At 54.8% G+C, this 26,408-nt stretch overlaps 1 protein-coding gene across 5 annotated transcripts in view; it reads left to right on the top strand.

The window, feature by feature from the left end:
- Positions 1-741: 741 nt before the first annotated feature.
- Positions 742-26,408, top strand: part of AXIN2 (axin 2) — a 30,141-nt gene continuing 4,474 nt past the window's right edge. The window contains exons 1-11 of one of the 5 annotated variants that reach the window (XM_090291731.1): positions 742-973; positions 3,090-4,022; positions 11,955-12,095; positions 18,561-18,656; positions 19,800-19,902; positions 22,283-22,423; positions 22,562-23,070; positions 23,296-23,469; positions 23,747-23,980; positions 24,560-24,655; positions 25,914-26,081. In XM_090291731.1, coding sequence (XP_090147857.1) covers positions 3,208-4,022; positions 11,955-12,095; positions 18,561-18,656; positions 19,800-19,902; positions 22,283-22,423; positions 22,562-23,070; positions 23,296-23,469; positions 23,747-23,980; positions 24,560-24,655; positions 25,914-26,081 — 2,477 coding nt within the window. In that variant the 5' untranslated portion in view covers positions 742-973; positions 3,090-3,207. Of the gene's footprint in view, positions 974-1,664; positions 1,839-3,089; positions 4,023-11,954; positions 12,096-18,560; positions 18,657-19,799; positions 19,903-22,282; positions 22,424-22,561; positions 23,071-23,295; positions 23,470-23,746; positions 23,981-24,559; positions 24,656-25,913; positions 26,082-26,408 lie in introns of those variants that run through there. The other 4 variants (XM_090291732.1, XM_090291734.1, XM_090291733.1 and 1 more) reach the window with 4 other exon arrangements.

Here is a 26,408-nt window from a genome sequence, read left to right on the forward strand (position 1 = left end):
CGGGGGGCGGGTTACTGCGGGAGCGAAGTGTGCGGCAGGGGCGGCCCGGCCCGGCCCAGGCGGGCGCCCGGCGCTGTCGCTTTAAGGCGGGCGGCGCGGGCCGGCCGAGCGCGGCTATGATTGGCGCGGCAGGATCACTGGCTCCCCAAGCCGGGCCCGGGGGAGTCGGCTGGAGCCCGCTGCGCTTTGATAAGGTCCTGGCAACTCAGTAACAACCCTAAAGCCTGGAAATAAAAATAACTCCTCACAGCAATGGATTTCGTGGCTGCCTGGAGCCCGAGGTGCCTGTCTCCCCGGCCGAAAGCCCAGCTGTAAAAGGTAGAGATGGAGGGGCGGCTCCGGCAGAGATGATTCAAAGATAGTCCCCCAGGGACAGGGGGCGAGGTCACGCCAGTCTGCGCTGCGGGCGCTGAGGACGGGAGAGGGTCCGGCCCTACCGAGACTGGCCTGGGAGGGGCGGTGTGAGCCCCCGGACGGCCCCCAGGAGGGGTGGTGGGGGCACGGGGGTGGCCCGGGGCGCAGCAGGCGCGTACCTCCCTTTCAGGACCGGGCGCTCGGCTCGCGCCTTTGAAGTGCACAGTTAAATCCACAGCGCAGTTTTTGTTGGAAGCGCCCGGAGGACATTTGGTGCGCGGAGTGACTGCTGGAAACAGGACCTGTGTTGAAAGCCGGGGCCGGGCGGGGGCCGGAGGGGCCGGGGGCGGCCGCGGCGGGGGTGGAGGCCCACTCGGATCTTTTGCATAGAAGGGGCGGCAGGGAGCACCGCTTCCCCTCCCTCGCCAGTGGATCTCACTCTAATCCCGGATTGTTTCCCCACACCCCCTTCCTCTGCCTCGCGACTCCCCATGTTCCCCGACGTCGGGACCGGCCCGTGGGGGCCCGGGGCTTCTGCGAGCCAATCCGGGGGCCGGGGCCGGGGCCCCGCCCGGGGCGCCTGCGAGGTCTTGCCGCGGAGCGCGCGCTCGGATCTATGGTGAGTGCGAAGGCAGGGGCGGCGGAGCGCCCGCGCGCTTTGATGTGCCGGGCGGCCCTTTGAAGTTGGCAGGCCGGCTATTTCGGGGCGCGCTCCGGGCGGCCGTGGAAGAGAGCTTCGGGCCCGGCGCCCAGCGCTCCTGGGGGCTTGGCCCGGCTGCCCCGAGCGCCCTGCGCTTGAGCCCCCGCCCCAGTGGGGTGGCGCGGGCCCCAGGGGAGAGACTTCTGCAAGTGGCGGCTGCGGCGGGGGCGGAGAGGGGGTAGGTCCCCACCGGGGAGGTGCATCGTTGTCGTAGTTATGTGATGTGAGTCGGGCTGCGAGTGTACATTGCTTTGGAAGGTGGGATGAAAGGGTGGCGGCGCCCCCCGCTTGCCCTCCCCTCCGCCTCCTCCCTCCGCCTTTCCCCCCGCCCCCCTCCTCTCCTCCCGCCTCTCTCCCCACTCCCCTCCCTGCCACTGGTCCGCGCTTAGGGGCCTCGAGCGCTGGCCGAGGCTCAGTCTGCGAGCTAGAGCGGCCCGAACCCGGGGCGCCCGCGTCCCCTGCATCCCTCCTCCCGACCCGGGCCCTGCGCCCCCGGCCGCTGCGACCCCTTTTGCCGAGAGGGAGAGACTCCGCACGTCGCCATTTCTGGATCAAGCTCCTTCTTTCCGTGCTTTTTCTGCGGGCGTCTCTGCGAGCGGCAGCGGCGGTGGCGGCGCCAGGGACCGATCTGCGCCGGGGTCGGGGTGTTGCGAGTGCCTCCCGCCCGGGGCTTCGGCTCCGCGCTCCACGGCTCTGGACGCGTTCAGCTGGATTTGGGCCGGGGGGCGGGCCAGGGGACTCGGCGGAGATGAGAGCCTGGCCTCGGGCCGCCTTCGTCTTCCAGGTAACGGGGCCGCTGCACCTCCCCTCCGCCGGGGTAACGAGACGCTACAGCCGGCCCCTCCGCTCTGCCCCCGGAGTTGCCCAGCCCGGCGGCCCGAGGCCCCGGGCAGGGACCGCACGCACGCACCCGCCCGGGGCCGGAGAGTCGGCCCCCGCTTTCAGGGTTGTGCCCTATTCCACCCAGCCACCCGCGGCACCCTGCCCTTCTTAGCTATATCCTACTTGTGCTGGGGGAAAGCGGCTTGTTTATTGGTTAGACTTTTCTTTTGAAAAGAAGAGACAGGCTTGATCGAGGTCAGTAGAGTTTGGGATTCTTGGCATAGGCAGTGGTAGCGTGAGACGGTTTCTGATCCGGTTTTGTAGGGTTCGCGGCTCCGGGAGGTGGCTTGTGGGGCGGGGGAGACGGGGTGGTGCGTCCCTGGGTTTCTCTGCTCTCTCGCAAAGTTTGAAGATCAGAGTCTCGTCTGAGAGTTGATTTCTGGTTTGAGAGAGCAGGGAAGACAGAGGTGTAGACTGAGTCTTATTCTTGGCGGGAGGCGGGGGTGCAGGAACGTTTAGAGCTCGGGGGTGGGTGGGGGGCACGTTTTCCAGCTCGGAGTCCGGGAGCCCATTCCGCCCCATGCTGGGCGGGCCTCCTTCTCGGTAGAAGATCTGAATTTTTAAGGAGTGGAAAGGGGGAGCGCAGAGGGAAGGGGTGGGTGGGGGGAATGGGAACCAGATGCCGGGGAAGGGCACGTTTGGAGCTCAAGTTATCTGTGAGGAGAGCCGAGTGGGGAAATTTACCGAAATTGGTTTCACCTGCACACAGCCCCGTGCCTTGGAGTGCGAGTGTTTGGAGCCGATGCTGGGGCGGGGGTGGGGGTTGTCGATGGCGAGGGGGAGGAGGGAGCGGAATGGGGAGGCTCGGCCCGCCGGCTGTCCTGTGTGTTCCTAGGTGGGTGGGTTTTTTGGAAAGTTACGTCTCACACCTCGCGTGCCCCTTCTTTGCCCCTACCTCCCATGTCACCTTCTCCCCCCCTTCCCAACTCACCCCCTCCTCTGCTCCCCCCAAGTGTGCAGGGAGCTCAGATTTCACCTTTGAAAAAGCGTCTGATACCTTAGATGAGCACCTCGCAGATAGCAGGGTTGCTTGATTTGAATTCGAGGAGTTGAACAGCCTGTTTACTTTCTTGCTTTGATGTTGGGTAGATCTGGTTTTGATTAGATCAATACTCTTTTCTCTCCCTACCTCCCCCCTTCCTTTTCTTTACAGAAAGGAGGCTCAGATGAGCCCCTGCTGACTTGAGAGAGAAAGAGAGACCACGCTGATTGCTGAGAGGAACTGGAAGAAGAAAAAAATTCCCAAACTCAGTGAGAAGCATTCACTCATCATGAGTGGCACTGTGTTGGTGACTCGCCTGCCAGACCCCAGCAGCAGCTTCCGAGAGGATGCTCCCCGGCCCCCGGTTCCGGGGGAAGAAGGGGAGACCCCACCTTGCCAGCCCGGGGTGGGAAAGGGCCAGGTCACAAAACCCATGCCTGTTTCCTCCAACACCAGGAGGAATGAGGATGGGCTGGGGGAGCCCGAGGGACGGGCGTCTCCTGATTCCCCTCTGACCAGGTGGACCAAGTCCTTGCACTCCTTGCTGGGCGATCAGGACGGTGCTTACCTCTTCCGGACTTTCCTGGAGAGGGAGAAATGCGTGGATACTTTAGACTTCTGGTTTGCCTGCAACGGATTCAGGCAGATGAACCTGAAGGATACCAAAACTTTGCGAGTAGCCAAAGCAATCTACAAAAGGTACATTGAGAACAACAGCATTGTCTCCAAGCAGCTGAAACCTGCCACCAAGACCTACATAAGAGATGGCATCAAGAAGCAACAGATTGATTCCATCATGTTTGACCAGGCGCAGACCGAGATCCAGTCGGTGATGGAGGAAAATGCCTACCAGATGTTTTTGACTTCTGATATATACCTCGAATATGTGAGGAGTGGGGGAGAAAACACAGCTTACATGAGTAACGGGGGACTAGGGAGCCTAAAGGTCGTGTGTGGCTATCTCCCCACCTTGAATGAAGAAGAGGAGTGGACTTGTGCTGACTTCAAGTGCAAACTTTCACCCACTGTGGTTGGCTTGTCCAGCAAGACTCTGAGGGCTACAGCGAACGTGAGGTCCACGGAAACTGTTGAAAATGGATACAGGTAAGACTGGCAGGGGGTGGGGGGGTGGATGATAGGGACTCTGCAGATGTTCTGAGTTCATGCAGGCTGGATGGTGGGATGGATGTGCTGCAGAGGCTGACAATGATCTGTTGAGAGCCAGGACCCCTCGCCATGAACGCTTTGATCTTGCTTGTTGGTGTTTAGGTGGGGTGGGGCCGGTGGGGGGTCTGATATGCCTTCGGTCTTCCAGTGCTCAATTCAAACACTGGCGAGCAGTATTCATTAATGCCGGTTACTGAATTCTCTGGGCCAGTTTTGGAAAGGGTTGAGAGAGAGAGAGGGAGAGAGAGGACAGCAACTTTTGATGTCGCTGAGTCACCAAATACAGTAAGCACCGGTTTTGGAAGGGGTCATTCACCACTAATCAACAGAGAATGGAATTAATGTGGCTAAGGACGCAGCTGGGTTGTGGTGGAGACACAGGAAATAAAGGGTGTACCCATTGGATGTGGGGGTAAGTGGGATCTTTTGAACTTTTATGTGAAGATAAGAGCCAGCAATTGGGTCTTGTGGGTCTCTCTAGAATTAGGTATTTACCCAGCAAGAAATCCTCCTTCTTAGGGAAGGCCCCGTGACTCTCCCAAATGAAGGACCCTTAGCTTTAGAGCCTGCTGGTATGTGAGTCTAGGTTTTAAAGGTTTGCAGCCCAAGGGGCTGATTATTTTGTTATTTTGTGCTGAAGGAGCAGAGGTCTTGGCCAGAGAAGATGGGGGGCCCTGGAGTGCTTTCTCTTTTTGAGGCTTCAGAGACAAACAGTCCTTTACAGAAAGGCCAAGTCTTAAGTTTCTTGACCTTTGGAGGCAACTTCAGACCTCCTGTGAGCATTTTTCCTGCTCCTCTCCCTCTCTCTCCTTCCGAATATTCAAAAAGAGAATGAGCCTCTTAATTCTAGGTTGTTGCCCAAGGCGTGCCAGGGAAGGGGGTGGGCACTGCATTGCTATCTCAGTGGTATATTTCTCCATGTGTTAAAAACGCCTTGGCGATTGCTCTCTCTCTTTTGGGGAGGGCCTCCAGTGTCCTGCAGCAGGGGTGGGAGGCGCAGGGCAGCCAGGTCTGAATCCGGGAAGGATGATTGAAGGGGTGGCCAAGACTTCCCAAGGAGGGAAGGGCTTGTTTTCCAACCACCAGGGGGCGCTCTTATATTCTCGGGAGTCATTCACAGACCTCTGGTCTACACCTAAGCGGAACCCGATTGGCTTTGGCGAGAAAGCATAGGATCACCTGGAGGAGTTGTTTCAGCATCTTGATGCTTATGGTTTCCGGTTGTTTATGTTGAAGATACTGGGTCAGGCTTCTGTGGCCGCGCAGTCATGGAGCACCTGCTGCTACTGCCCGATTCCATTATGTGAACATTTGAGTAAAACCTGCTGGTCATTGCTCCCCAGTTTGGCAGTGGTAGCGAGACTACTGTACTTAAGGCCCGTGGTCAGGCTGCGGCTTCCCTTGGGGCCTTTTAACAGTGGGGCTTCTGTGTCAGGACCTGGCGTGTCCCCTTTGTAAATAGCACCTTGTGTGGTTTTGGATGTCATCAGTAAGAAAGTGCTGGAGGCAGGACGGTGCTGTGGCCCCTCCCCTTCATGGGTGGGCAGTAGACCCAGCCTTGGGGTGCCCTTCTCTCCTCCAAAGGCCTCAGCTGGGATAGTACCAGAAATAAACTTTTGGGAGCTCACTCTTGTGCAGCTTTTTAATCCTAGAGGCTGAGGCCAAAGATCCTTGGTGTTTCCGGTGTTTTACTTCTTGGTTGTGAACTGCGGGTGTCACTGATACAGAGATGGCCCCTTATTTAAAGGCCTGAGTCCCAGCCCTGTCCACCACCTACTACCACCTGGTTTAAGCCTTTCTGAACCCCACGTGCCATCTGTAAAATGAGTGGGCACCATCCTTTCTGTTTATATCATAGATAGCTATTAGGAACAAAATAATAAACATGAGGCCCTTTGCAGAGGGAACTGTTTTGAACAGATGTAAAGCATTATAATTAGTATAATTTAATAATGCTAACAATTGGGTATGTGAAAAGGGCAACCAGGTTAAGGTATCACTTTCAAAGAGTGACTCTTGGGTTCTAGCCCATATTCATTGTCAAGTCTCATGTCTCAGCTTTTCCTGCTTGTTGAACTTAAGTCTGTCTTTCCTGCTAGTTCTTGGAACGTAGGGGTCCTATCTAACTCTTGAAGTGCCCCTCCTCCTCCTAATGCACTCACTCATCGAGCAAGGTAGCTGACATACAGAATGGGCTTTTATTAAGTTAGTAAAATGAATGAAACAGGGGGGAAAAAAAGAGTCCTGCTGAGGGTCTCCCTCCATCAGCTGTTGAGGCGCAGCCCAGAGCACTGGCGTCTTCCAAGCCCTGTGTTTACCCTGGGCCCTCAGAGGAGCCTCATCTTTAATGACTTGTTTGTGTCCTTACTGATTTGGTGTCAGGTTTAATATAAATAGTTGGAACGGAAGAGCAGGAATTATCCTCAGAGGGAAGGACTCTGGTTTGCGAGTGGTTGAGTGGGAGGCCTGGGCTTTTGAAGGGCTCTATAAATAACCTGGAGCAGGAGTGACCTTTTGGTAGAAGCACGTGTAAAAACCCCAGTGTGTACACACACACACGCACACACGCACACACGCAAGGTGTGTGTGTGTGAAGGGGCTGCGGGATTAGGAGCTTGGCCCAGCATTTATTTTGGGAAGGAGAAGACAGTGTTGGGTGAACAGAGCACTCCCTGTGTGCCCTTCCCTTTCTGCGCTGGCCCTGGTGTGTTCCTGCCCAAGGCGGGTCTCATCTGTCTCTCATTGGACCCTCTGCTCTGGCCTCACTTAAAATAAGCTGGGCCCAGCAGATGGCCCTCTGCTGGCTCCAAGTGCCTCCTGTTCTCTGAAAGAACTCGCTGATGAGGCCCGTTTTTGTGCGAAGCCCTTGGAATCAAGCTTGGCTTCAATTATCAAAGAAAATGATGCCATAGGAAAGATATGCTGGAAGCAGTAGGCCACAATTAGAGGATGGAAGCTCTGGTGAAGGCAGTTTGCTGAGACCCACGTGGGGAAGTCGCCTGTTTTCTCCGGGCCCGGGGCCCGGGGCTCTGAGTGCCTGGCCCTCACCAAAGCCCCTTGATCCTGCCTTAGGAATTGCATGCAGGAGACAGCGCTGCCTTTTGGATGGGGACTTTGCCAGCAAATTGTCAGAGGGCTTTTGGAAAGCCCTAAACACACAGCCTGAGAAGCAAGTGCTTTTTAAGTCTCATTGTTTTGAGAGGGGACCCAGGAAGAGGCCCCAAAGGTCAGTTCTGCTGTGCTCTCTGTAGGGGGCTCTGCCTTGGTGCCTGGGTCAGGGGCAGGGGCCACAGCATCTCCTGGAGATAAGGGATGAGAATAGGCTCCAGGGTGGGGGTGGGGGGTGGGGGCGAGGCAAGCAGCAAATATCTCCCCGACAAATAAGGCCCCAGGAGCCTCTGCTACCTGCCAGCCGAGAGCCCTTTGCACACTGAAGTTGCACACTTGGTCTGCCCAGTGCAAAATGTGTACCATAGGCCTCCGCTCGCCCTAGGAATTTCAAATCCTGCCAGCAGCTGGGAGCACAACAGCCCTGAAGAAATAATCAAAGCATCTGGGTACAATTACTGCAGTATGGTCGAGTTTCTTTCCTCTTTTTTCTTTTCTTTTTTTTTCTTTTTCTTTAAGTAATCACAAGAAAACAGCTCTAATCCGTTTTTAAGAAATTATGTGGTGATTTTTTGACAAAGTTCGGGGTCCTTAAAAACTGAGTTTGTGTCCCGTCCCCCCCCCCCCCCACCACCACCACGCAGCCTCCATCCCATGCCTCGTCTTCTTATGACTGTAGGAAAACCCAAATACCTGATGGCAGTCACCAGAGCTAAGAGCAGTATATCCTCCTTTTAGTGACTGGTCACACAGTAGCCCTCTATTTTGGAGGCGACAGGAGACAAGTTTATTTTGGGATCCATGTGTTCAAGGAGTGCAAAGCCGTGAGCACACCCGGGATTTGCGTTAGGTGCCTTTTTTGTTTGGGGCAGGAGGAGGAGGAGGAGTGTCTCTTGAGTCATTTTCTCCCTGTAAAGGTTGAATTATAATAAACCCTTACATTTGGGACATTGGCGATGTGTTAATACCACAAAGATAGCAACACTGAAGTGATGGAAAGAGTGTTGGAATGCTATTTAAGGCTGTTTTGATCTGGTACTATGCCTTTGGACTGGAAAAAAAGAAACTTCAGTAACCCGTTGGATGGTCCCAGGTCTTGTAAGGAGGTTTAACAAAGCTTTGAACTTGCCCTGTTCACAAATGATCATTCAGCCCTGGGGAGACAGGTGGAAAGAAGACAGACCTGGTCATTGCCCTCACGGAGCTTACGGTCTGTGTGCACAGGACAGGCCTTCAGCATGTGAGCCTATCACTGCTGTGTGATCACAAGTCATGATAAACACCATAGAAGAAAAAGGAGCTACAGGAGCTCTTTGTTTTGGTTGGCAGTTGCTTTTTTAAGTATTAAACTGTGATTTCCCCCCCAAGTTACAGTGCCCTTGTTTGGCCTTTCAGAGGATGCGGGGACTTTGTGCGGGTGGCCATGTTTGAACTGTGCATGTTTTATAGGGGGGTGCCCCACATCCACGGGGGCTGTGACTTGCCTGTGGTCCCCCAGCTGGCTGGGAGCAAAACCAGCACCAGCTCCCTAGCTCTTGATTCCTGTTCCCGATCAACGGTTTCCAAAACTTACTTATGACTGTGTTCCTGAAGACCGGAAGGGGTCCTGAAGAAGTTATCTTGTCCGTCTTGTCCATTTTGCTCTGAGCAGTAGTCCCCCCCCCCACCATCCAAGCACCCTAGATAGCTGCGAACTTTGGGCTCCTTTAAAGATTTGGGCAACCCCATAACCTGCCCCCGTCCACTTCATGGGTCCACTTGGACCATGACAAAGTGCTTTTTTTTCTCATTCTGACTTACAAAGCCCATTTCCTCTGGGAACTGTTCTCCTCCTCTTGAGTTCCCTTATCAACTAGGGGACTGTTTTTACATCCCCACTTTTTTTCCAGAAAAACCAGCTGCCTTTCCTTTGCTGTCACTATTGCTCTCTTTAGCCCTGGTGGCTGGGCACCCCAGACGGGGACATGGGGACTAGTTCTAAGGCACAGAAGATCTTAGCATCCTCATTTAATTATCATAAAAAAATCCTGGGAGGTAGTGAGACTCCTTGCCCTTTATAGATATGAGAACAGGGCCAGAGCGTCCGAGTGACGGTTCAAAGCCACTCAGTCCAAGGTGTTTGACAGGTCCGAGGGCCACGGTCCTCACTGCATGTTCCAGTCCATTCCACATCTACAGAACATTCCTGAGTTGTGGCTTTATGTTCCAGTCCAGCTCAGTAGACTAATCAAGGTCCTTGCCAACTAGGCTCCTCAAGGAGTCCGGATGTGGGTTCCATGTGACCGAGTCTCTAGCAAGGTGGCCTCCCTGAAAGCTTTCGGGCCCTCCTGCCTGGGGCTCCTTGACCTCCTTGGATGGTTGTGAGGATGAAAAGTGATTAGGTAGCAGGTGTTCACTGAGCACTTACTATGTGCTGTGATACAGGAGTCCCTCTCTATATCGCGGTTCACTTATCGCGGCCTCACTGTATCGCAGGATTTTTAAAAATATATTTAATTATTTATCGCGGATTTTTCGCTGTATCGTGGGATTTTGTGGTACCGTATACGTATGTTGTTAAAATTACATAGGTTTAAGAGTGTGGAATAAATGTAAGGTTCCTACTTCGGGGGGGTGTGTGTCTAGAACGTAATTCCCGCGATAAGTGAGGGAATACTGTACATCAGTGACAAGAGTAAAGACCCCGTCCATATTAAGTGCTCAACCAATGGTGCCTCTTGGTTTTGATCACCATTTCTAAAGGAGGGGGTTGGGTTAGATCATCTCTTAAGATTCATTCAGACTCTGAAATGTTATGACTGAATGTGACTTCTCTTGATTGTGTCTTGTCACTCCAGCTACAAGAGTGCAAGCACCTTAAAGACAAGGACCAATCATCTCATCCTCCTTTTCACCCCCATTCAGTTCTGTCCTGCACCTGCCCCCTGTTTTGTCTTTCATACCAACTAGTGGCAACCACCGCCTGTCCACCCCCACCCTCCTAGTCCAGCCTGGTGCCCAGCCTCTGGGTCCCTCATGCTGCTGAGAAAACCTCAGTCCCCCTGCCCGCCCCTTCCTAAGCCAGCGAGCCCCACCCCCTCCCTCCCCAGTCTGGGGAGGGCTTTTCGGGGCTTTCCCTTCCCTAATCCTGGGTCGCCTCTCCTCGAATTCCTGCTCACCCGTCGGGTTCGCCTTGCTCGTACCTGTCCCAGGAAGCCGTCCCTGGCCACCCATCTGGAAACATTCTCCCCATCATTAGCTCTGCCAGGATTACCTCTACGTGGTCACTCTCCTGCCTCTTCTTCTAGAACTTTTTCAATGTTGAGGCCAGTCTTTGTATTAGGAAGCAAAAAGGGAGGTTGAGAGAGAGAGCCAAACAAATCAGCCCCGTGCCCGCTCGTACTAACTCTGCACTCTGGGCCGGGCTGTATGGGCGGGCCCCCCGAGGGCACACCTGTAAAATGGGCACAGGGCTCCTCCCCTCACAGGTGGCCGTCAGGGTTAACCGCGATAATGTGTATACAGGGGCGCCCCTCTTTGTGGGCCTGTAATGACACTGTGTTTGCTTCCTTCCTGGTGCCCCTTCACACCCACTTACGGTGACACACCCCTTCCAGGCCATGGGTGCCAGACAGCCAGACTGGGGCCGGGCACACCCATAGTCCACTGCAGTGCCCAGCACATAGTAGGTGAGCAAGAGCTCAGTGAACATGAACATGAGACTGCTTTGACTTCTCATGGGTCTCTTTCATCTGCCCACCCAAGGCCATCTTTATAGACATGCTGCAACGGCCTGATAGAGTCAGTCCTTTTCTCTGAGCCATTCTGTTCCCCTCCAGTTGGCTTCCTTGCTGTTGTCATAGACTCGGGGCCCTGGGGAGCATGCCAGTCTTTGTAAACGAGGTCGCCTGCAACTTCAGCCTTCACAGGCCCTTCCTGCAGCCCCAGGACCATGGTGGCCCCTTCCTCCTTCTCCCTGCACTTAAGTCCCTCGCTGGTGACACAGAGGAATGCAGCCCAGCAGGGGACAGGCACACTGGTTTTTCTGGGAGGAGATCAAGAGGGCAAAATGGGGCAGCAGAGGCCACCGAAACAAAAGGGGGGACACAGGAGGAGGGGCCTGGACCTTCCTTTGAAACAGCTGTGTTGCTCATTTTAATCCCACCAGCCTCAGCCAGCCTGAGAAAATGAGGGCTGGGTGGGGGCAGGGCGCACAGAGGCCCAGCTCAGGGTGGGGTGCAAGTCATCAGCATTGCCTTACATTTGTCTGTCTGTACATCCAGCTCACCGGGCTCAGGGTTGAAGTGCGAAGGCTGTGCCAGGCCCCCAGGTGCCTGCATCTCAGAACTATGTTAACAGCTGTCTTAGAAGCTTAAGGTATCTTAGGGCCTTGACACGGTATTCCTCTGGTCCTGGCTTGGAAAGGGGGCAAGTGGGGGTGGGGAGACACTCCATCTCCACTGACTTACTCTCCTCTTTTATTCTCTAGCTTCCCCTCCAAGAGCAGAGTCCCATTCTTTCCCTTATGCAAGGATGTATTTAGAACTTGGTAGTGTCCCCTGGGCTGTCTCTGGGCTCCTTCGCCTGCTGGGAGCCCTTCCCATGGGGACAGAGGAACCCAGCCTGCTTTCTCCCCAGGGAGAATCAGTGGCTCAACAGGCCCCCGCTTTCTGCCCAGAGAGCACCTGGCCCTGGGCAGCAGGTTGGCCATCCTGGGGTCCCCGGGCCACCTGGGTGTCTGTTGCGCATCAGTGACGCACCGCTGTTGTGCTTCTCCTGCAGGCCCTTCAAGAGGAGCGAGCCTGTCAACCCATACCACATAGGTTCCGGCTACGTCTTTGCACCGGCCACGAGTGCCAACGACAGTGAGGTATCCAGTGACGCACTGACCGATGACTCCATGTCCATGACTGACAGTAGCGTGTAAGTACTCTGGTATCCCCATCATGTGTACGGTTGGCACTGTGACCCACCAGGCCAACTGGGCAGAGTCCTCAGCCGTCCTCACCCAGCCTTGCAGATCCCATCTGTAGACATGCATTTGGTGGCTGAGGGTGGGAGACATGGTAGGTGAGGCAGTGTTGAGCTTAGAGCCTTGAAGGGAAGCGTTGGCTGGTACCTTAACAGAAGGAAATTAAAGGAATGTAGAAGATTAAAATGACTACCTGGAAGTTCCTTGAGTTTTAACAACACATCTCCTGGTTGTCATTTTGCCTCCCTTCCCTGTGGGCAGAGGTGCTTGGCTGGTCTTGGGAGCCAGGTAGCCCATCCGTAGAACCAACAGGTGGGGGACAGGGTGGCATCAGAAGGGTTGTGTTTAGTCGTTCATTGTTTTTGAAGGAAAAGGCAGTGAAGGTGGGAGTCAGCAAGTCGGTTTTCTAAAAGGCCACTGTGTGGAATGCCCCCTCATGAATGTGTTCAAGTGGATGTCGTTCAGTTGAGTAAGTCTTGGTGGAATGCCCGCTCTGTGTCAGGTGGGGGTTCTGCCCCTTTGATCAGGTTCCTTCCAGAGTCAAGTCTGATCTTGGATCTTTTGCAGACGGCTGGCTTTGATTTCTAAAAGCAATCCAAATCATCAGGGTGATCTGCGAGGTCAGCAGGCCATCAGGCAGGGCCATGGGTTGAGTTTTAGGTCATTTGTGGTCTTGCAAGGGTGACCTCTGTGGATGGAGGACAGCTCACCTTCTATGTGCGTTTCATGGGTGTGTGTGTGTGTGCGTGTGTGTGTGTGGCAGGTTACCCCCATCTTCTGCCATCCTTTGAGATTCTGATTCACGAGACTTGGGCAAAACTCCCCAAGAGCTTTTCACCCAATACCCAGTTGAGAACCACCATCCCAGAAATGTTCTTTGAAGGCTCTCCCACAAATGTTTTTGAGTAGGAATTTCTCCCACTAAGGGAACAGTTTTGAAAGGCAAACCCATTGAGCTGTGTGAGTTCTGGCATGCTTGCTCAGAATTTGTTCCTTCTACCTTCCTAATAAGACCTGGACCGTCTAGTCTTCCAGTTTGTTTGAAAATATCACGTTTTTATTGGCCAATGCCCTGTTGCTGCCTGGGGCATGGAACCGGTTGGAAAGAAAGTTGATGAGGTTGGTTGGGGACTCTACTATTGATTAAAATCCTGGTGGCTTTTACTGTGTTACTTCAGAGTCCCCCTGGTAGTAAAGGGAGAGAAATCCTTCAGGTGAAATATTCCATTTTTAGTAAAAGAATAGCATGTTGGCCTGAGTGAAAATGGAGTTAAGTGTACGCGCCTTACACATAGCATGTGGGAAGGCGGGGTTCTGCGGAAGGAGGTTGGACTGAGCTCCTTAAGTATCCATGCTTGAGAAAAATTATCCTTTGATGGACGTAGTCTTTAATATGGTGTTGCTCTATCTTTATTAAGTAGTATTAGACAGGCATATTTAGATCTTGATCCAAATAATTAATATCGAGATCTGTTTTCACGCAATGTTGTATTTTCTCATAGAATGGAAGGTTGGAGAGGGCCACCCGCCCCTACACATGTTGGCACGGCCCTGTTTTCAATAATAGTTCTTCTTTCTCGCCATTCTGCCTGCTGCTGTTTTGTTTGCTTGCTTGCTGTTGTCTGGGTACCTGCTACTGGTAGCGTTACTCCTTCAGCTTGTCTTATTTTGCGGGTCCTGTGGGAGTCTCAGTGTTATGTGTAAAATAAGGGTAAACGGGATTTGAATGAGGGTCTTGAGTGATTCCCCTAAATCAAAGGTAGTTTACGCAAGACCAGAAGGCTTCTGTTTAGTTTTCTTCGAGACTGTTTTTGGCTTGTTTCCCAGTCCTTGCCCACATTTCATTTCGGTCCCCGTCCAAGTGTTATTCTGGGTCCGTGATGAGATAACCCGGGGGCGGTCCCCATCCGTGTTTGAGCCCCACGTGACCCATCCCATCAGAAGGATAGGCGGTCCCCTGTGACCTGCAGGTGGAAGTAAGGACCCTGCTTCCATAGCTTCTTGTGCCTGAGACAGAACTCAGATGCAGGCCAGATACAGCCACTGCCCTTTGCCTCTGCCCCTACTTCCCCCAAGTGCGCACATTCCACCATGAGATATGTTATTAGGGCCAGTTGATAATGAGCCCTTTGAGCTACCTTGAGTTTCTTTTCTTTTTATTGGTGATCACCCACACTGCTTCCTTTTTAATGGGCTGGCGGAGGGGTAGGAGGAAGCAAGTTCGAACTTCTCCTCTGCACGTTCCCCCTCTACCCCTTCCTTTTATCCCCTTCCCGAAGAAAAACTCCCTCGCTTTTATAGAGGTGACTTTAAAGCTCTGACCCTCCGCCCTTTAGCTAAAGAATGCATGGACTTGAAGCACGGGGCGGACAAGCTACCTGCGAGTCGGCTGTTCCGGGGAGCAGGGCTTTGGGTGCAGGCAGATCCCTCTGAAAAGGGCAAACCCCTCACTTGGCAGCCTTCTCTGTGGGCACGGTACCTTCCCTGTGGTCGGAAATGGCAGAACCTCCTCCTGGGGTGAAGCTACCTCGGCTTGATGATGAGTCAACCAGGATACCAACTCCAAAAGAAGGAACCTGGAGGCTCAGAGAGCTGGCGGCTCGTGGTATTGGGTCTGATTCCCTGACGTCAGCATGGGGTGGTGCCGACCCTTCTCCCACCCAAGGGGGCAGGTTATCAGATGGGGCCATGGCAGCCGGACCCACTTGGGCACGTTTATACCAACTGGGAAGGCGTGTGTGATCAGAGCAAGACCATCCTCTTTCGGGAATGGTTTGCCCAGGGGTTCTTCGCCCAGTGCTGCCTGTAGTGGGGGACAAATGGGTCTCCAGAGCCCATCGTTTGGGACGGGCGTCTGGGCTTAGAGGTTCTTGTGGGTCTCCAGCTGCCAGGCTCTGGGGGTCCCCGAGGCCCTCCCTGCTCTCCCACCCAGCAGACGCACTGGTCCTGTGTGGGATCTGCCCAGGGTTGGGCGGGTCACTCAGGATTCCCAGGGCTGGGATTAGACAGACCCCTCCTCAGAGCTCTGCCAGTTGTGGGCCAGGCGCAGATGAGAGGGCCGCGGGAGCAGTAAAGTGTGTGGGGGATGAAAAGCCGAGCTGAAATGCTTTCAGCCCATTGTTCATCCGGGGCAGCTTAGAGGGGATAAGAGGGGCGCAGGCCCCTTTGAAATATCCTTGAACAAGTGAATAGGAGAGCCCCATAAAGCATGAAAAGGCCCTGGCTGTTTCTCCCGGTCACAATGGCCAGCTCAGGCTGGGAGAGGGGCTGGGAGCGGGGCTGGCTGCCCTGCTGGGAGTTGGGGAGGGGCCTGGCTGGGGAGGGGGAAGAGGGGGTCACAGGCAGCCTTCAATAGACTCCAGAAGGTTGGAGTTCATTAGACACAAGCCCGGCGAGCAATCATCTCATTGGCAACAGAACCATCGAAGCCCCAGGGGCCTTCGCAAGAGGCCCGGGGAGAAGTCGGGCAGGGCTGGCCTGCACTTGGTTCTTCCAGGGAGCTGTGCACGGCAGCCTGCAGGTCCAGAGCATGTGGGGGCTTTAAAGAAATCATCACCTGCTCCCCAAGCCCCACTGCTGACTCCTGTTTTCCCGCTAAGTGGAACACCCCGTTCGAGGGCTGGGGTCTGGGTCTTCAGCATAGGCCTCCGAGAAGGCTGTTTGATGGGCCTGTTACTCGGAAACCTTCATTCTCGGAAGAAATGGCTTTTTATTTTATTTTGGAAGTTAGCTGCCAGGCTCCCAGCCAAGTTCTAAACCCCAATCTTTGGAGCACTGGGGACAGGATTGTGGGGCCATTCCCGGGGATCAGGCCTGGAGGGTGGAGCCAGGGGGCTGAAAACCTCTGCAGCAGTAGCTTCTTTGCTGCAGGCAGCCAGGCTTTGCGAAGGCCACGTGCAGAAGGCGTGGGAGTGTCTCTCTGCCTTGTCATTTCTGCGCAGAGCCAGGAGCTGCTTGGCTTGAAGGCTGATCAGCTCTGGAGGTCACGAAATCAGCGCAAGACGCTCCCCTCAAGCCTCGCGCGGAGGGCGGCGCAGGCCATTTTATTTATTTATTTTTATTTCCTTGTATCTTATTTATGGGTTTACTTTGGACGCCAGGGACAGTATCCACGTGAACTTCAAATATTACCTTATCTTACAAACCAACCTTTTGATGTTGGCTGCGATCAGAGGCGGCCCTCTGAGAGGCTGCCAAGTGGAAATGCGCGCGGACGCCTGCGCGCACCAGCCTGCTATTTCAAAGTCACCGGAAAACGACATTCAGGTTCGGCCGGGCACAGCGGAGTCAAAAGGCTAAGCTAATTGGCTCGGCTTAAATGGCAGCTAAGTGGAGTCCACACTTCAAAACCCGGGCACCCCAGAAACAGCTGGGCCCGGCAGCCGGCTCGTTAGCTAAAATGTTTATAATGAAAGGAGGGACCGAAGCGCGGGTGTTCTTGCACTCACAGTTCTGAGCAGCCAGGAAGCTGATCATAGACTTTTAGAGCCTAAATAAGAAGGAGAGAGGCCCCCTTCTGGAATGAGGGGCTGTTTTGGAAGAAGATTCTTGGCTGGGGGAGAATTAAAGCCACATTTCCTTGAGGCGCCTGTCAAGCGTCTTTGAGCCTCTACAAGTTGAGATCTCTTTTCCTGTCCTGGCTCCTTCAGCTGCCGTGCGTGTGTGTGTGTGTGTGTGTGTGTGTGTGTAAAAATCATTTGTTCCTTTGGCCTTCACTGACCTGCTCCCCCCCCCCCATACTTATGCCCCCCAATTCTCTTTTCTTTCTACCTTATATGGGAAAAGGAAAAGGTTTAAAGGCTAACCATTCACTGATTTCCTTCTGGGAGGAAGGAGAGAAGATAGAAGGTTGTTGGAGGACATTCGAGGACAGAATCTTAGAGGGGGTGGATGGGAGCCTCCTCTGGGATTCTTGAAGCTCCGCATGTGGCACAGTGCAGTCCATGGGGTACTTGATGCCTGGCCTCCAAGACTGTCAGCAAGGGGCCTGGACCAGAGGCATTCACTCTCTTAAGTCCCCAAAAGAGTTGATGCCCAGGAGAAGGGCATGGACCTTGTAGTCCTGGGGGAGCAGAAGTTGGGTTGGACCAGCATGAGACCCAATCTGTGGGACTCCCCACCACCACCCCACACGGATTTAGGTTAGAACTGGGGAGAGTCACTGACTCGGGAACCACCTGGCATGCCCCATAGGCAGCGCATACCAAGTGGTGGTGGGGACTTTCCAGAATGTTTACCAAATCTCCCATTGGTCCCTTCAGAATGTCAGGTGACTCCACGGGGCTTAGGAATGGTGCCTCCATGTTCAGTCAGAAAGTTTGGCTTCTCCAGTTGGGGCTGGGAGTAAGGACACCTGTTCTGGAGTCCAGCAGCGGCTTGGATTCGGATCTTAGATCTGGCCGCTCCTAACTGTGACGCTGGTCATCTCAAATGTGGCGAATTAGGGCTTTTGTGAGAACAAAGTGGGACTCTACAGTAGATGGGTCTGACCCACAGTAGGACCTCGGTGGGGGCAGCCGACAGCCTGGGGTTGGAGCCAGTCACCTGGCATGGAATTGGGTTTACTGGTCAAGTGTTCTCTTGAGAGCCCGGTTTTCTGCCATGTCTTATAAGCAATCCCAAGGGAAAAAACAGTGAATTTTAGTAAGTAAGCTCCAGGTGGGTCAGTAAGACTCTGGACTTGACACCTTTATCCTAGGTGTTCAGGGGCCCCATCAAGTCCCAGGCCTCAGGGAATAGGGGGCCGTCTGGGTAACTTGACCTGCTCTGGTGCTTGCTGCCACTGCCCCTTGGCCTTTCTCTGGGACAGGAGTCACCCATGTGATTTAAGTCCTTCAAATACTGATCTCCTTCTCCCCTCTACCCTCAGTATGATGATCCTTTAGGTGTAGAGTCTTACCCAGGGCTCGGCTGTCAGATCGCTGATCCGTTGTGAGTGGTATCATCCAGCTGGTGGTCCTGTTCTCTGGCCTAGGCCAGCAGACTTCCAGCCCTGGAACTCCAGGGCGTGGCAATGAGGAGCCAGAGGTCAGCTGCTGGCTTGCTCCTGTGTGTTTCTAGGCACTGCTGCTGCTCAGCCAGCGCTGAGCCCGCTGTGGTTTTCCCCCTTCTACCCTCTGATGATCAAAACGCCAGGGGACGAGAAGTAGCCCAACACCTCATGTCAGTGTTTACAGCCTCCAGGTGTGATTCAGTATGGCACTGTGTGGACACGAGGCTTTTGTAAATAAGTCGCCTCCAGAAGGGACAGGGATGGGAAGATTGTCCCACCTTGACCATTCGACTGCTTTTAAGAATAAACATTTAAAAAAATCACAACAACTCCAGGTCATGTTTCCAGTGAAGATTAGGGGAAGTCCAAAGTGCAAGTATTTCTTACCTCTTCTATTTGCTTTTTTTTTTTTAATACTATGAAGGATACAGAGGCCCATACTCCTGCAGGGCTTTGCAAGGACTTCATTGACATCCCCGCTCCCCCTTACCCCTGAACTACCTGGCATGCCCCATAGCAAGTGAGTACTGAGTAGTGGGGGGGACTCCCCCCAGTGGTTCTCTCTCCCCATATTCTGTAGTGTGTTTCTTCATGGTAATTTCCAGCTTCTAAACTGCTGTAGATTTTGCTTATTTTCTGCTCATTGCCTGGGCCACCCCATTAGGAAACAGGCTTCATAAGGCAATCCTCTGCATATTTTTAAAAATATGTTATTTTTAGAGAGGGAAAGGTAAGGAGAAAGAGGGAGAAAGACATCAATGTGTGACTGCCTCTTGTATTCCCCCAAATGGGGTCATGGCCTGCAACCCAGACATGTGCCCCGACTGGGAATCGAACCCGTGCCCATTTGGTTCACAGGCCAGCACTCAATCCACTGAGCCACACCAGCCAGGGCAACCCTCTGCATCTTTACTCCCTTTCTTGACTGCTCGCTTACCTTGTGCCTAGAACAAGGTTTGGCACATGGTAGGTACTCAAATATTGGAATGAATTGCACAGAGTGCCACACAATAGAGGCTTTGTCTTTATGCCCACATTAGTAATGTTTTTGAGACCTTGTTGGTTGGGGGTTGTAGGGTTTGGAGCTGAGGGAAGACAGGACCCCAAAGGTACCCTTTGGCGATTTATACGAGGAAGAAATTTGGGAATTATTGGGAGGTTGAGTGTTGGAGACTTACGCATAGCTTCACTAGCGCCTGGCTCCGCCCTCTGGGGGGTCTGATCCCCCTTCCTGTGTATTTTGCCCTGGAACACTCCATGAGGAATACCTGCTTTCCTGATTCTCAGTAGTGTGTTGCGGTGGCCCAGAGGGGTCTTAGACCTTCCTGCTTGGGGCATGTGTAAAATAGGGGGGCCTCCACTCTGACTGGGCTGGCTGGGGTGTAACCAGCTCTCAGAGAAGAGCCTGAGAGATGAGCTTACACGACCTTTCCGAATCGTTGATTCCAATCCAGGCGGGACCCATGTCCAGAGACAACTGAGTGACAGGCGGGAGCTGTTTGGCAGTTGGGTGGTGGGAACAGCCATGGCGCCTGGGACAGGGGAGCGTGCCCATGGAGGCGCTGCCCTGCCCACTGGTGGGATCTGAGCATGGCTTCTGAGCACCTAGCGTGCTGACAGCATCCTCTTGAGCCGGCGGGTTCTGTCTCTCCCCTTCCCTTAGAGATGGAATCCCTCCTTACCGCATGGGGAGTAAGAAACAGCTCCAGAGAGAAATGCATCGCAGCGTGAAGGCCAATGGCCAAGTGTCTCTACCTCATTTCCCGGTGAGTATAGTCTAGAGGGGGAGGTGGCTGTTCTCAGCCACGTTGAGTCCTGAAGAAAAGGGGTGGGAGGAGGAGAGGGGGTGCACAGAGACAGTGGAGGGGCAGTGCTGGGCCTACCAGGGGAAAGGTGGGGGAGGGAAGACCAGACGAGAGGTGCTACATGGCCCCTCAGGGTATGATGCTGAGTGGGGGGGAGTTCAGCATGACCTTCTTGAAACGTTACATTTTGTCAATTCCTAAAAGAAAATTCTCAAAGCAGTTTCTTCCCAGAAACCGGGACATGATAGGAGATAATTCATGTTTCCCATTGGTTTCTCCCGAGGGCAGAGAGTTTTTATCTGTCCTGGGAACTTCCATGTCACAGAGACTAGAACAGTGCCTGACACATAACACATACTTAAACATTTGCTGATTGATTGAATGAACGAATGGACGAATTAATGAGGAGGCTGGAGGAACCTGCCTCCCGCGGGAGGGAAGTTCCATCCCTGGGACCTTGCCCTTGTGCTGACTGCAAGGCTCGGTCGTTTTAGCCATCCATCCATCTATTCACTTGGCCCTTTCCGCTGCTGACTCCTGAAGCCCTGGAGGGCAGCTCTACCATCCTGTCCGTTTCCAACCCCAGAACGTGGCTTGGTACCTGCTATTGAATCTATTCATAATATGTGCTGAATGAAGGAAATGTTCAGAAGTGGGGGTCCCATGAGCAGCTTCTTCCTGTGATTAAGAGGAGAGGCCAGCATGGTGAGAAGGAGTTTTCTGGGCCCTCCCCTTCTAGTTCCACGTCCTGGAGGGCAGCCAGCACGTGGCCGCCCGGCCTCAGAGGGCCGCTCGGGCCACGTTTCGGCCGTGCTCCGAGACCCGGGTGGCAAAGGTGCTGCTCCTCAGGGAGGCGAGGAGAGTGCCCAGTTTAGAGCGGCATCTCTTGTTTACGAATCCTTCCCACCAGCTTCCGAGAATCCAGTTGGTCCATGGGTGATCTTGCATTTAGAAAATTAACACTTGGAATTGCTAATCCCGCGTGGCATTAGAGCCCGGATAGTTGCTGAATGGAGCAGCTCCTCTGAAACCTGCTGGCACAGTCTGGGGCAGACTTCGCTTTGTCCTGAAATTAACATATGACAATTGCTTTTCTGGGGACCTCCAGCATCCCCCTTCTCAATAACAATACCCCCCCCAAATACAACAGTATTATTGTTATAAATTTTTTTTTTTTGATGGGGCAGGGGTGTATGTGTATTCATAAAGAAAACTTCTAACACCCAGGCTTGTAAATTAGATGATTTTGACCTGGGGTGTGCAAATCAACTCTTTCCATGAGGTGGCCCCTGGTCGGGGCTGCACGGAGCCAGCCCGCGTGAGAAGGGCCATCTCCTGGGTGGGTGAGCTTTCTGTCCCCTCGCTAGTTCTGCAGGTAACTGGTCGCTGCGGCGACACCCTCCCATCTGCGGAGGGGAAATGCTGGGCTGCCCAGGCTGGCGTTCTGCTGCCCTCCCCAAGAAAAGGGCAGCGCAAGCGGGAAATGAGGAAAGAGGCAGAAGCACCGGGGAAGCGGGGTGGGCGAGATGGCAGGAGGCTAGAAAGCCGCCGGGCCGTGGGGGTTCTCTCTGTTTGCTGCTTTTGGCAGGCAATCTCCGCGCCTTTTCATATTCCGCACTTGATTTGGAGATGTTCCCTTTTCCCTTGATAGAGCAGCTTCAGGCAGCCAGACTCAGCAGTGTTCTGCTGCTAGCCCGCAGCAGCTTTCTTCATTTTCTGTACAAAGAGCCGGGGCGGGGGGGCGGGGGGGAGCAGGCAGATCTAGGACAGTGTTGAGACAACACCGCCTCAAAGGTGCGCAGTGTGCGGCCAGGAAATAAATTACCGCCGCTTCTGATCCGGCCGTGCGACTCCCTTCTTCCCTCCCTTTTCCTCCCCCCTACCTCCTTTCCAATCTTATTTTTTTTTTAAATTTCCAACTCCCTTTCTGTTTAGACTCTACTTTTTATTCCTTGAGTTGGTCTCTCTCCCCTCCCCACCTCAGAGCCTGCCTCTCTTTTTTTTTTTTTTTTTTTTTTTTTTGATGTTTGACAACAGTCTTTGAAGATTTTCTACTTCAGAGTAACTACTGATGGGCTGGTTGTACTACAGAGAGAACAAGCAGGGCCTCTCGGAGTGCGACCAACTGCTCCTGCCCAAGGCAAACGCTGGTGGGGACCATGGCGCTCCATGAGGCCGCAGCGCCGGCACATAAAGCTCGCCGGCAGCCCGGGCCGTGCTCTGCCCGAACCTGGAGCCACCGAGCGCATCGCCGGCCCAGGGAGCTCCGGGGCGGCCGCCAGGGCCACCGCGCACCCGGCCGGATAAACACGCCCGTCCCTTTCCTCCCTGCGCCCTGTAGAGAACCCACCGCCTGCCCAAGGAGATGACCCCCGTGGACCCCGCCGCCTTTGCAGCTGAGCTGATCTCCAGGCTGGAGAAGCTGCAGCTGGAGCTGGAGAGTCGGCACAGCCTGGAGCAGCGGCTGCAGCAGATCCGAGAGGTAGTGCTGGCCCCGCCCTGCGCCCTGGCCCCCTCCCTCGCCCCCTCGCCCCCCTGCCCCCCCCCCGCCTTCCCTCCCCACGCGTGCCAGGGTCTCTGCTGCTCACGCCCCGCCCCCTGCCCTCCGCATCCCTTCCAGGATGAAGAGAAGGAGAGCTCTGAGCTCGCGCTGGGCTCGCGGGACGGAGCGCCCAGCCAGCACCCCCTCTCCCTCCTGCCCTCCAGCAGCTACGAGGAGGACCCGCAGACGATTCTAGACGACCACTTGTCCAGGGTCCTCAAGACCCCAGGCTGCCAGTCCCCCGGCATGGGCCGCTACAGCCCCCGCTCCCACTCCCCCGACCACCACCACCCCCCCCAGCTGTACCACTCCCTCCTCCCGCCCGGGGGCAAGCTGCCGCCTGCCGCCACCTCGCCAGCCGGCTGCCCCCTCCTCGGGGCCAAGGGCTTCGTGACCAAGCAGACGACCAAGCACGTGCACCACCACTACATCCACCACCATGCGGTCCCCAAGACCAAGGAGGAGATCGAGGCGGAGGCCGCGCAGCGGGTGCGCTGCTTCTGCCCTGGGGGCCCCGAGTATTACTGCTACTCCAAGTGTAAAAGTCACCCCAAAGCCCCGGAGCCCGGGCCAGCGGAGCAGTTCGGGTAAGTGGCAGGCGGGCTGGCCTTCCCAGTGGGGCTTCTCTCCTGACCACAGCCGTGGGCATGTGTGAGGTGGGGTCAGAAGTAACTGGCATTTTGTCTCCAGGAAGGGGGACATGGTGGGGGGAGGGGCAGAGGGAGCAGGTGCATGTCACCCTACCACCTTCCCATCTGTCTGATGGGGGGCTCCCAGAGAGGTAAGGGGGTGTGGTTCTTGGTTCCCCACAGCGGCAGCAGAGGCGGCACCCTGCCCAAGCGCAATGGCAGAGCCACTGAGCCCGGCCTGGCCGCCAGGGATGGAGCGGGGGCGCCACAGCTGCCCGGGGAGGAAGGAGACAGGTCGCAGGATGTCTGGCAGTGGGTGCTGGAGACCGAGCGGCCAAGCAAGCCCAAGCCCCATAGGTAAACACCGCCACTGCCGGCACCACCCCCGCGAGGGTCGGGGCAGTCACCAGAGCCATTGTGGGGTTGACTGTTTGCTCCTGCCATCTTAATATTAAACGTCAGAGGGAGCAGACCACAAAAACGCCGTGTTCTGGCAACGCCCCGTTTGTGTTATGGTCGTTCTTTCTTCTTTCCCTGAAGGCAGCATAGAGAAGTTTCTCTTGAAGTCACATTTTCCAGTTTTTCTAACCCAGTTTCTTTTCTTCTGCTTTCTCTCTCCTCATTCCTCATTCAGCTCCCAAAGCACAAAAAAGGCCCACCCCTTGGAGTCTGCCCGTGTGTCCCCAGCCGAGCGAGCTGGCCGGCACCACCTGTGGGGGGGCAGCAGCGGGCACCCCCGCGTCGCCACCCGCACTCACCCGTTTACCCAGGACCCTGCGATGCCTCCCCTGACCCCACCCAACACCCTGGCACAGCTGGAGGAGGCCTGCCGCAGGCTGGCGGAGGTGTCGAAGCCCCCAAAGCAGCGGTGAGTGGAGGCAGCGTCGGGGTGAAAGACCGGCCGTGGGTGTGGACAGGGAGGCCTGGCCGGCTGCTAAGGGAAGGGCCTCCTTTTCTGCTGGGTCTCTGTCTGTCCTCAGGGAGGCGAACTGGCTTTTGGCCTCATAGCATTGTCCTTTCCAACTTCTAGAAACGGTTCCCTTCCGTCCCATTCATCCTGAAGAGCTAAGCAGGATGTGTTGGGCAACTCACTCAGTCACTTCTTACAAATCCTGTTCCTTAAAGTGTCCAGGTCATTTCAGCCTGGTGATATGAGTGCATAAGAAGCCATGGCCAACGGATGGGGAATCAAGGGTCTTCAGCCCTTTGCCTGGGCTGGCGAGTCCAGTCCTGGGTTCCCACGGGGGCTTTGGATGGCTGTGCCCAAGACATCTGCCAGGCCTCCTAGAGCCACTCTTAGCACAAGGCCTTGGTCGGGTCTCCCTAGGATGGAAGTCGGGTCTGTATCTGTTCAAAAAGCCACAGAGGGTTGTTGTCTGTCTGTCCCCCATTTGCTCTGGGGACAGCAGGCTTACCTCTAAACCCTTTGCTCCCGCTGTGTCCTCAGGTGCTGCATGGCCAGTCAGCAGAGGGACAGGAACCACTTGGCCACTGGTCAGACAGGAGCCACACCCTTCCCCACCCCAAGCCTGGCTTCAGAAGAGTGAGTGTCTGCCTGGCACTGCTGAGATCCACCCGGTGGTTTACACTTCAGGGTGTTCACCATCGGGAGTGGCGATTTTTGAAAACATTTGTTAGTATATGAAATCACCTCGCTTTTAACATGTTAGTGACCAGGAGACACAGATGGTGCCATACATGAGGGTCTTGAAAACCCTGCCTGTACTGAGCAGCACGTTGTGACTTGTCCACAAGCGGTCCCTCCTGAAGTGACGGGTGGCTTGGGGTTCCCGGGCATACACTCGTCAAAAGCCGAGATGGGAGACCATGAGCAGATGGATCAAGGGGCCCCCAAACCCGGATGCAAAAGTCTCCCCCCTTCAGCTCACCCGTTGGCGAGCTGGGAACCTCTCTGTGGCCATACGGAGCAAGGAGGTGGTTCTGCCTGGCGCAGAGGTGGAGGGAGGCGACCTTCGTGGCTCACCTGGGGAAAAGAGTCTCTCCCCCAACGGGGCCATGGTTCCTTTCATCAGTTTGCACTCTCACCAAGTGGACAGAGAAGCCTGGCTTCGTTTAATTACAGGGTGGTGCATTTAAAAGGAAATCTTCTGGAGCGATCTAAAATGGTCTAAATAATTAAAGTCTTTTCTTCGCCCCTTAGCTTCTTTATCTTGAGCAGTGGGCAATGTTTGCAGTCCTGAATAAGCCACCACCCTGGGCCCTTCTGTTTTAATGGCTGACCTTAACTCTGCCAGCTGTTCTGGCCTGAATCTTTTTTTTTTTTTTTTTTTAAGCCCCTCTACAAAATCTTGGAATAAATGGGGAAGTTGAAATGACTGGGCTCTCCCTGTGGGCTCAAGCATTCTGGATTCATGCCATCCCAGGGGACGCTCCAAGTTTGTCTCTGCAGCATCCCCTAACAGCACGTGACCCTGCCCCTTGACGATGTTTGTCCTCTCCCATCTGCGTGGCATGCGCGCCCCATGTGTGCCCACCTGAAAGAGACTGCTCTGTCCGTCCCCTCGTTGGGTGGTAGCGGGAGAAACAGTAGCAATTCGTACAACCAAAGGAATTTTCCCTTCCTGGGTGCCCCACATGGCGACCTGTGGTTAGACTGTTCATCAGAGGTGGCCGTCTCTGTGATATGGGGGCCCCACAGCCAGGCCTCCATTTGAGCTTCCAGCTATAGCCTCTGGAGACAGTGTTTGGAGAGAGAGAGAGAGAGAGAGAGAGAGAGGAGTGTATGTGTGTGTTTGCTCATTGCCTTCGAGTGCTGAGCTTGTGTTGCATCTTATTTTCAGTCACAAAGAGCCAAAGAAACCAGCAGGGGTCCACGCGCTCCAGGCCAGCGAGCTGGTCGTCACTTACTTTTTCTGTGGAGAAGAAATTCCATACAGGAGGATGCTGAAGGCTCAGAGCTTGACCCTGGGCCACTTTAAAGAACAGCTCAGCAAAAAGGGAAATTATAGGTAAGAGTCCTGTGGCTTCTTTCTGCTCTAGAGTTTGTTTGCTCAGAACCGAGAACCAGAGTCACTTCTCTGGCCTGGTGATTTGGGAGAGGCCAGGAGGGCTTAGGAAGTGCCAAGGAGGCCATAGGAGTGCCTGTCCCCTCCCCCCACACAGAAACAACACAGCAGCAGCAGTGACAGCTGGGAGGGCTCTGGACCAGGTGAACGTGATGCTGAGGAGGAAGGTGGTGTTGGCTTTGTCACAAGGAGAGCTGGGCTCTGGAAGGGAGAGAGGTGGGGAGTGGATAGAGCCAGGCAGACATGCAGGTGGGCAGACCCATTAGGAGT

Source organism: Furipterus horrens, unplaced genomic scaffold (assembly GCF_987537825.1).
Source record: "Furipterus horrens unplaced genomic scaffold, mFurHor1.1.pri manual_scaffold_11, whole genome shotgun sequence".
In the NCBI taxonomy this organism is placed as follows: domain Eukaryota; kingdom Metazoa; phylum Chordata; class Mammalia; order Chiroptera; family Furipteridae; genus Furipterus; species Furipterus horrens.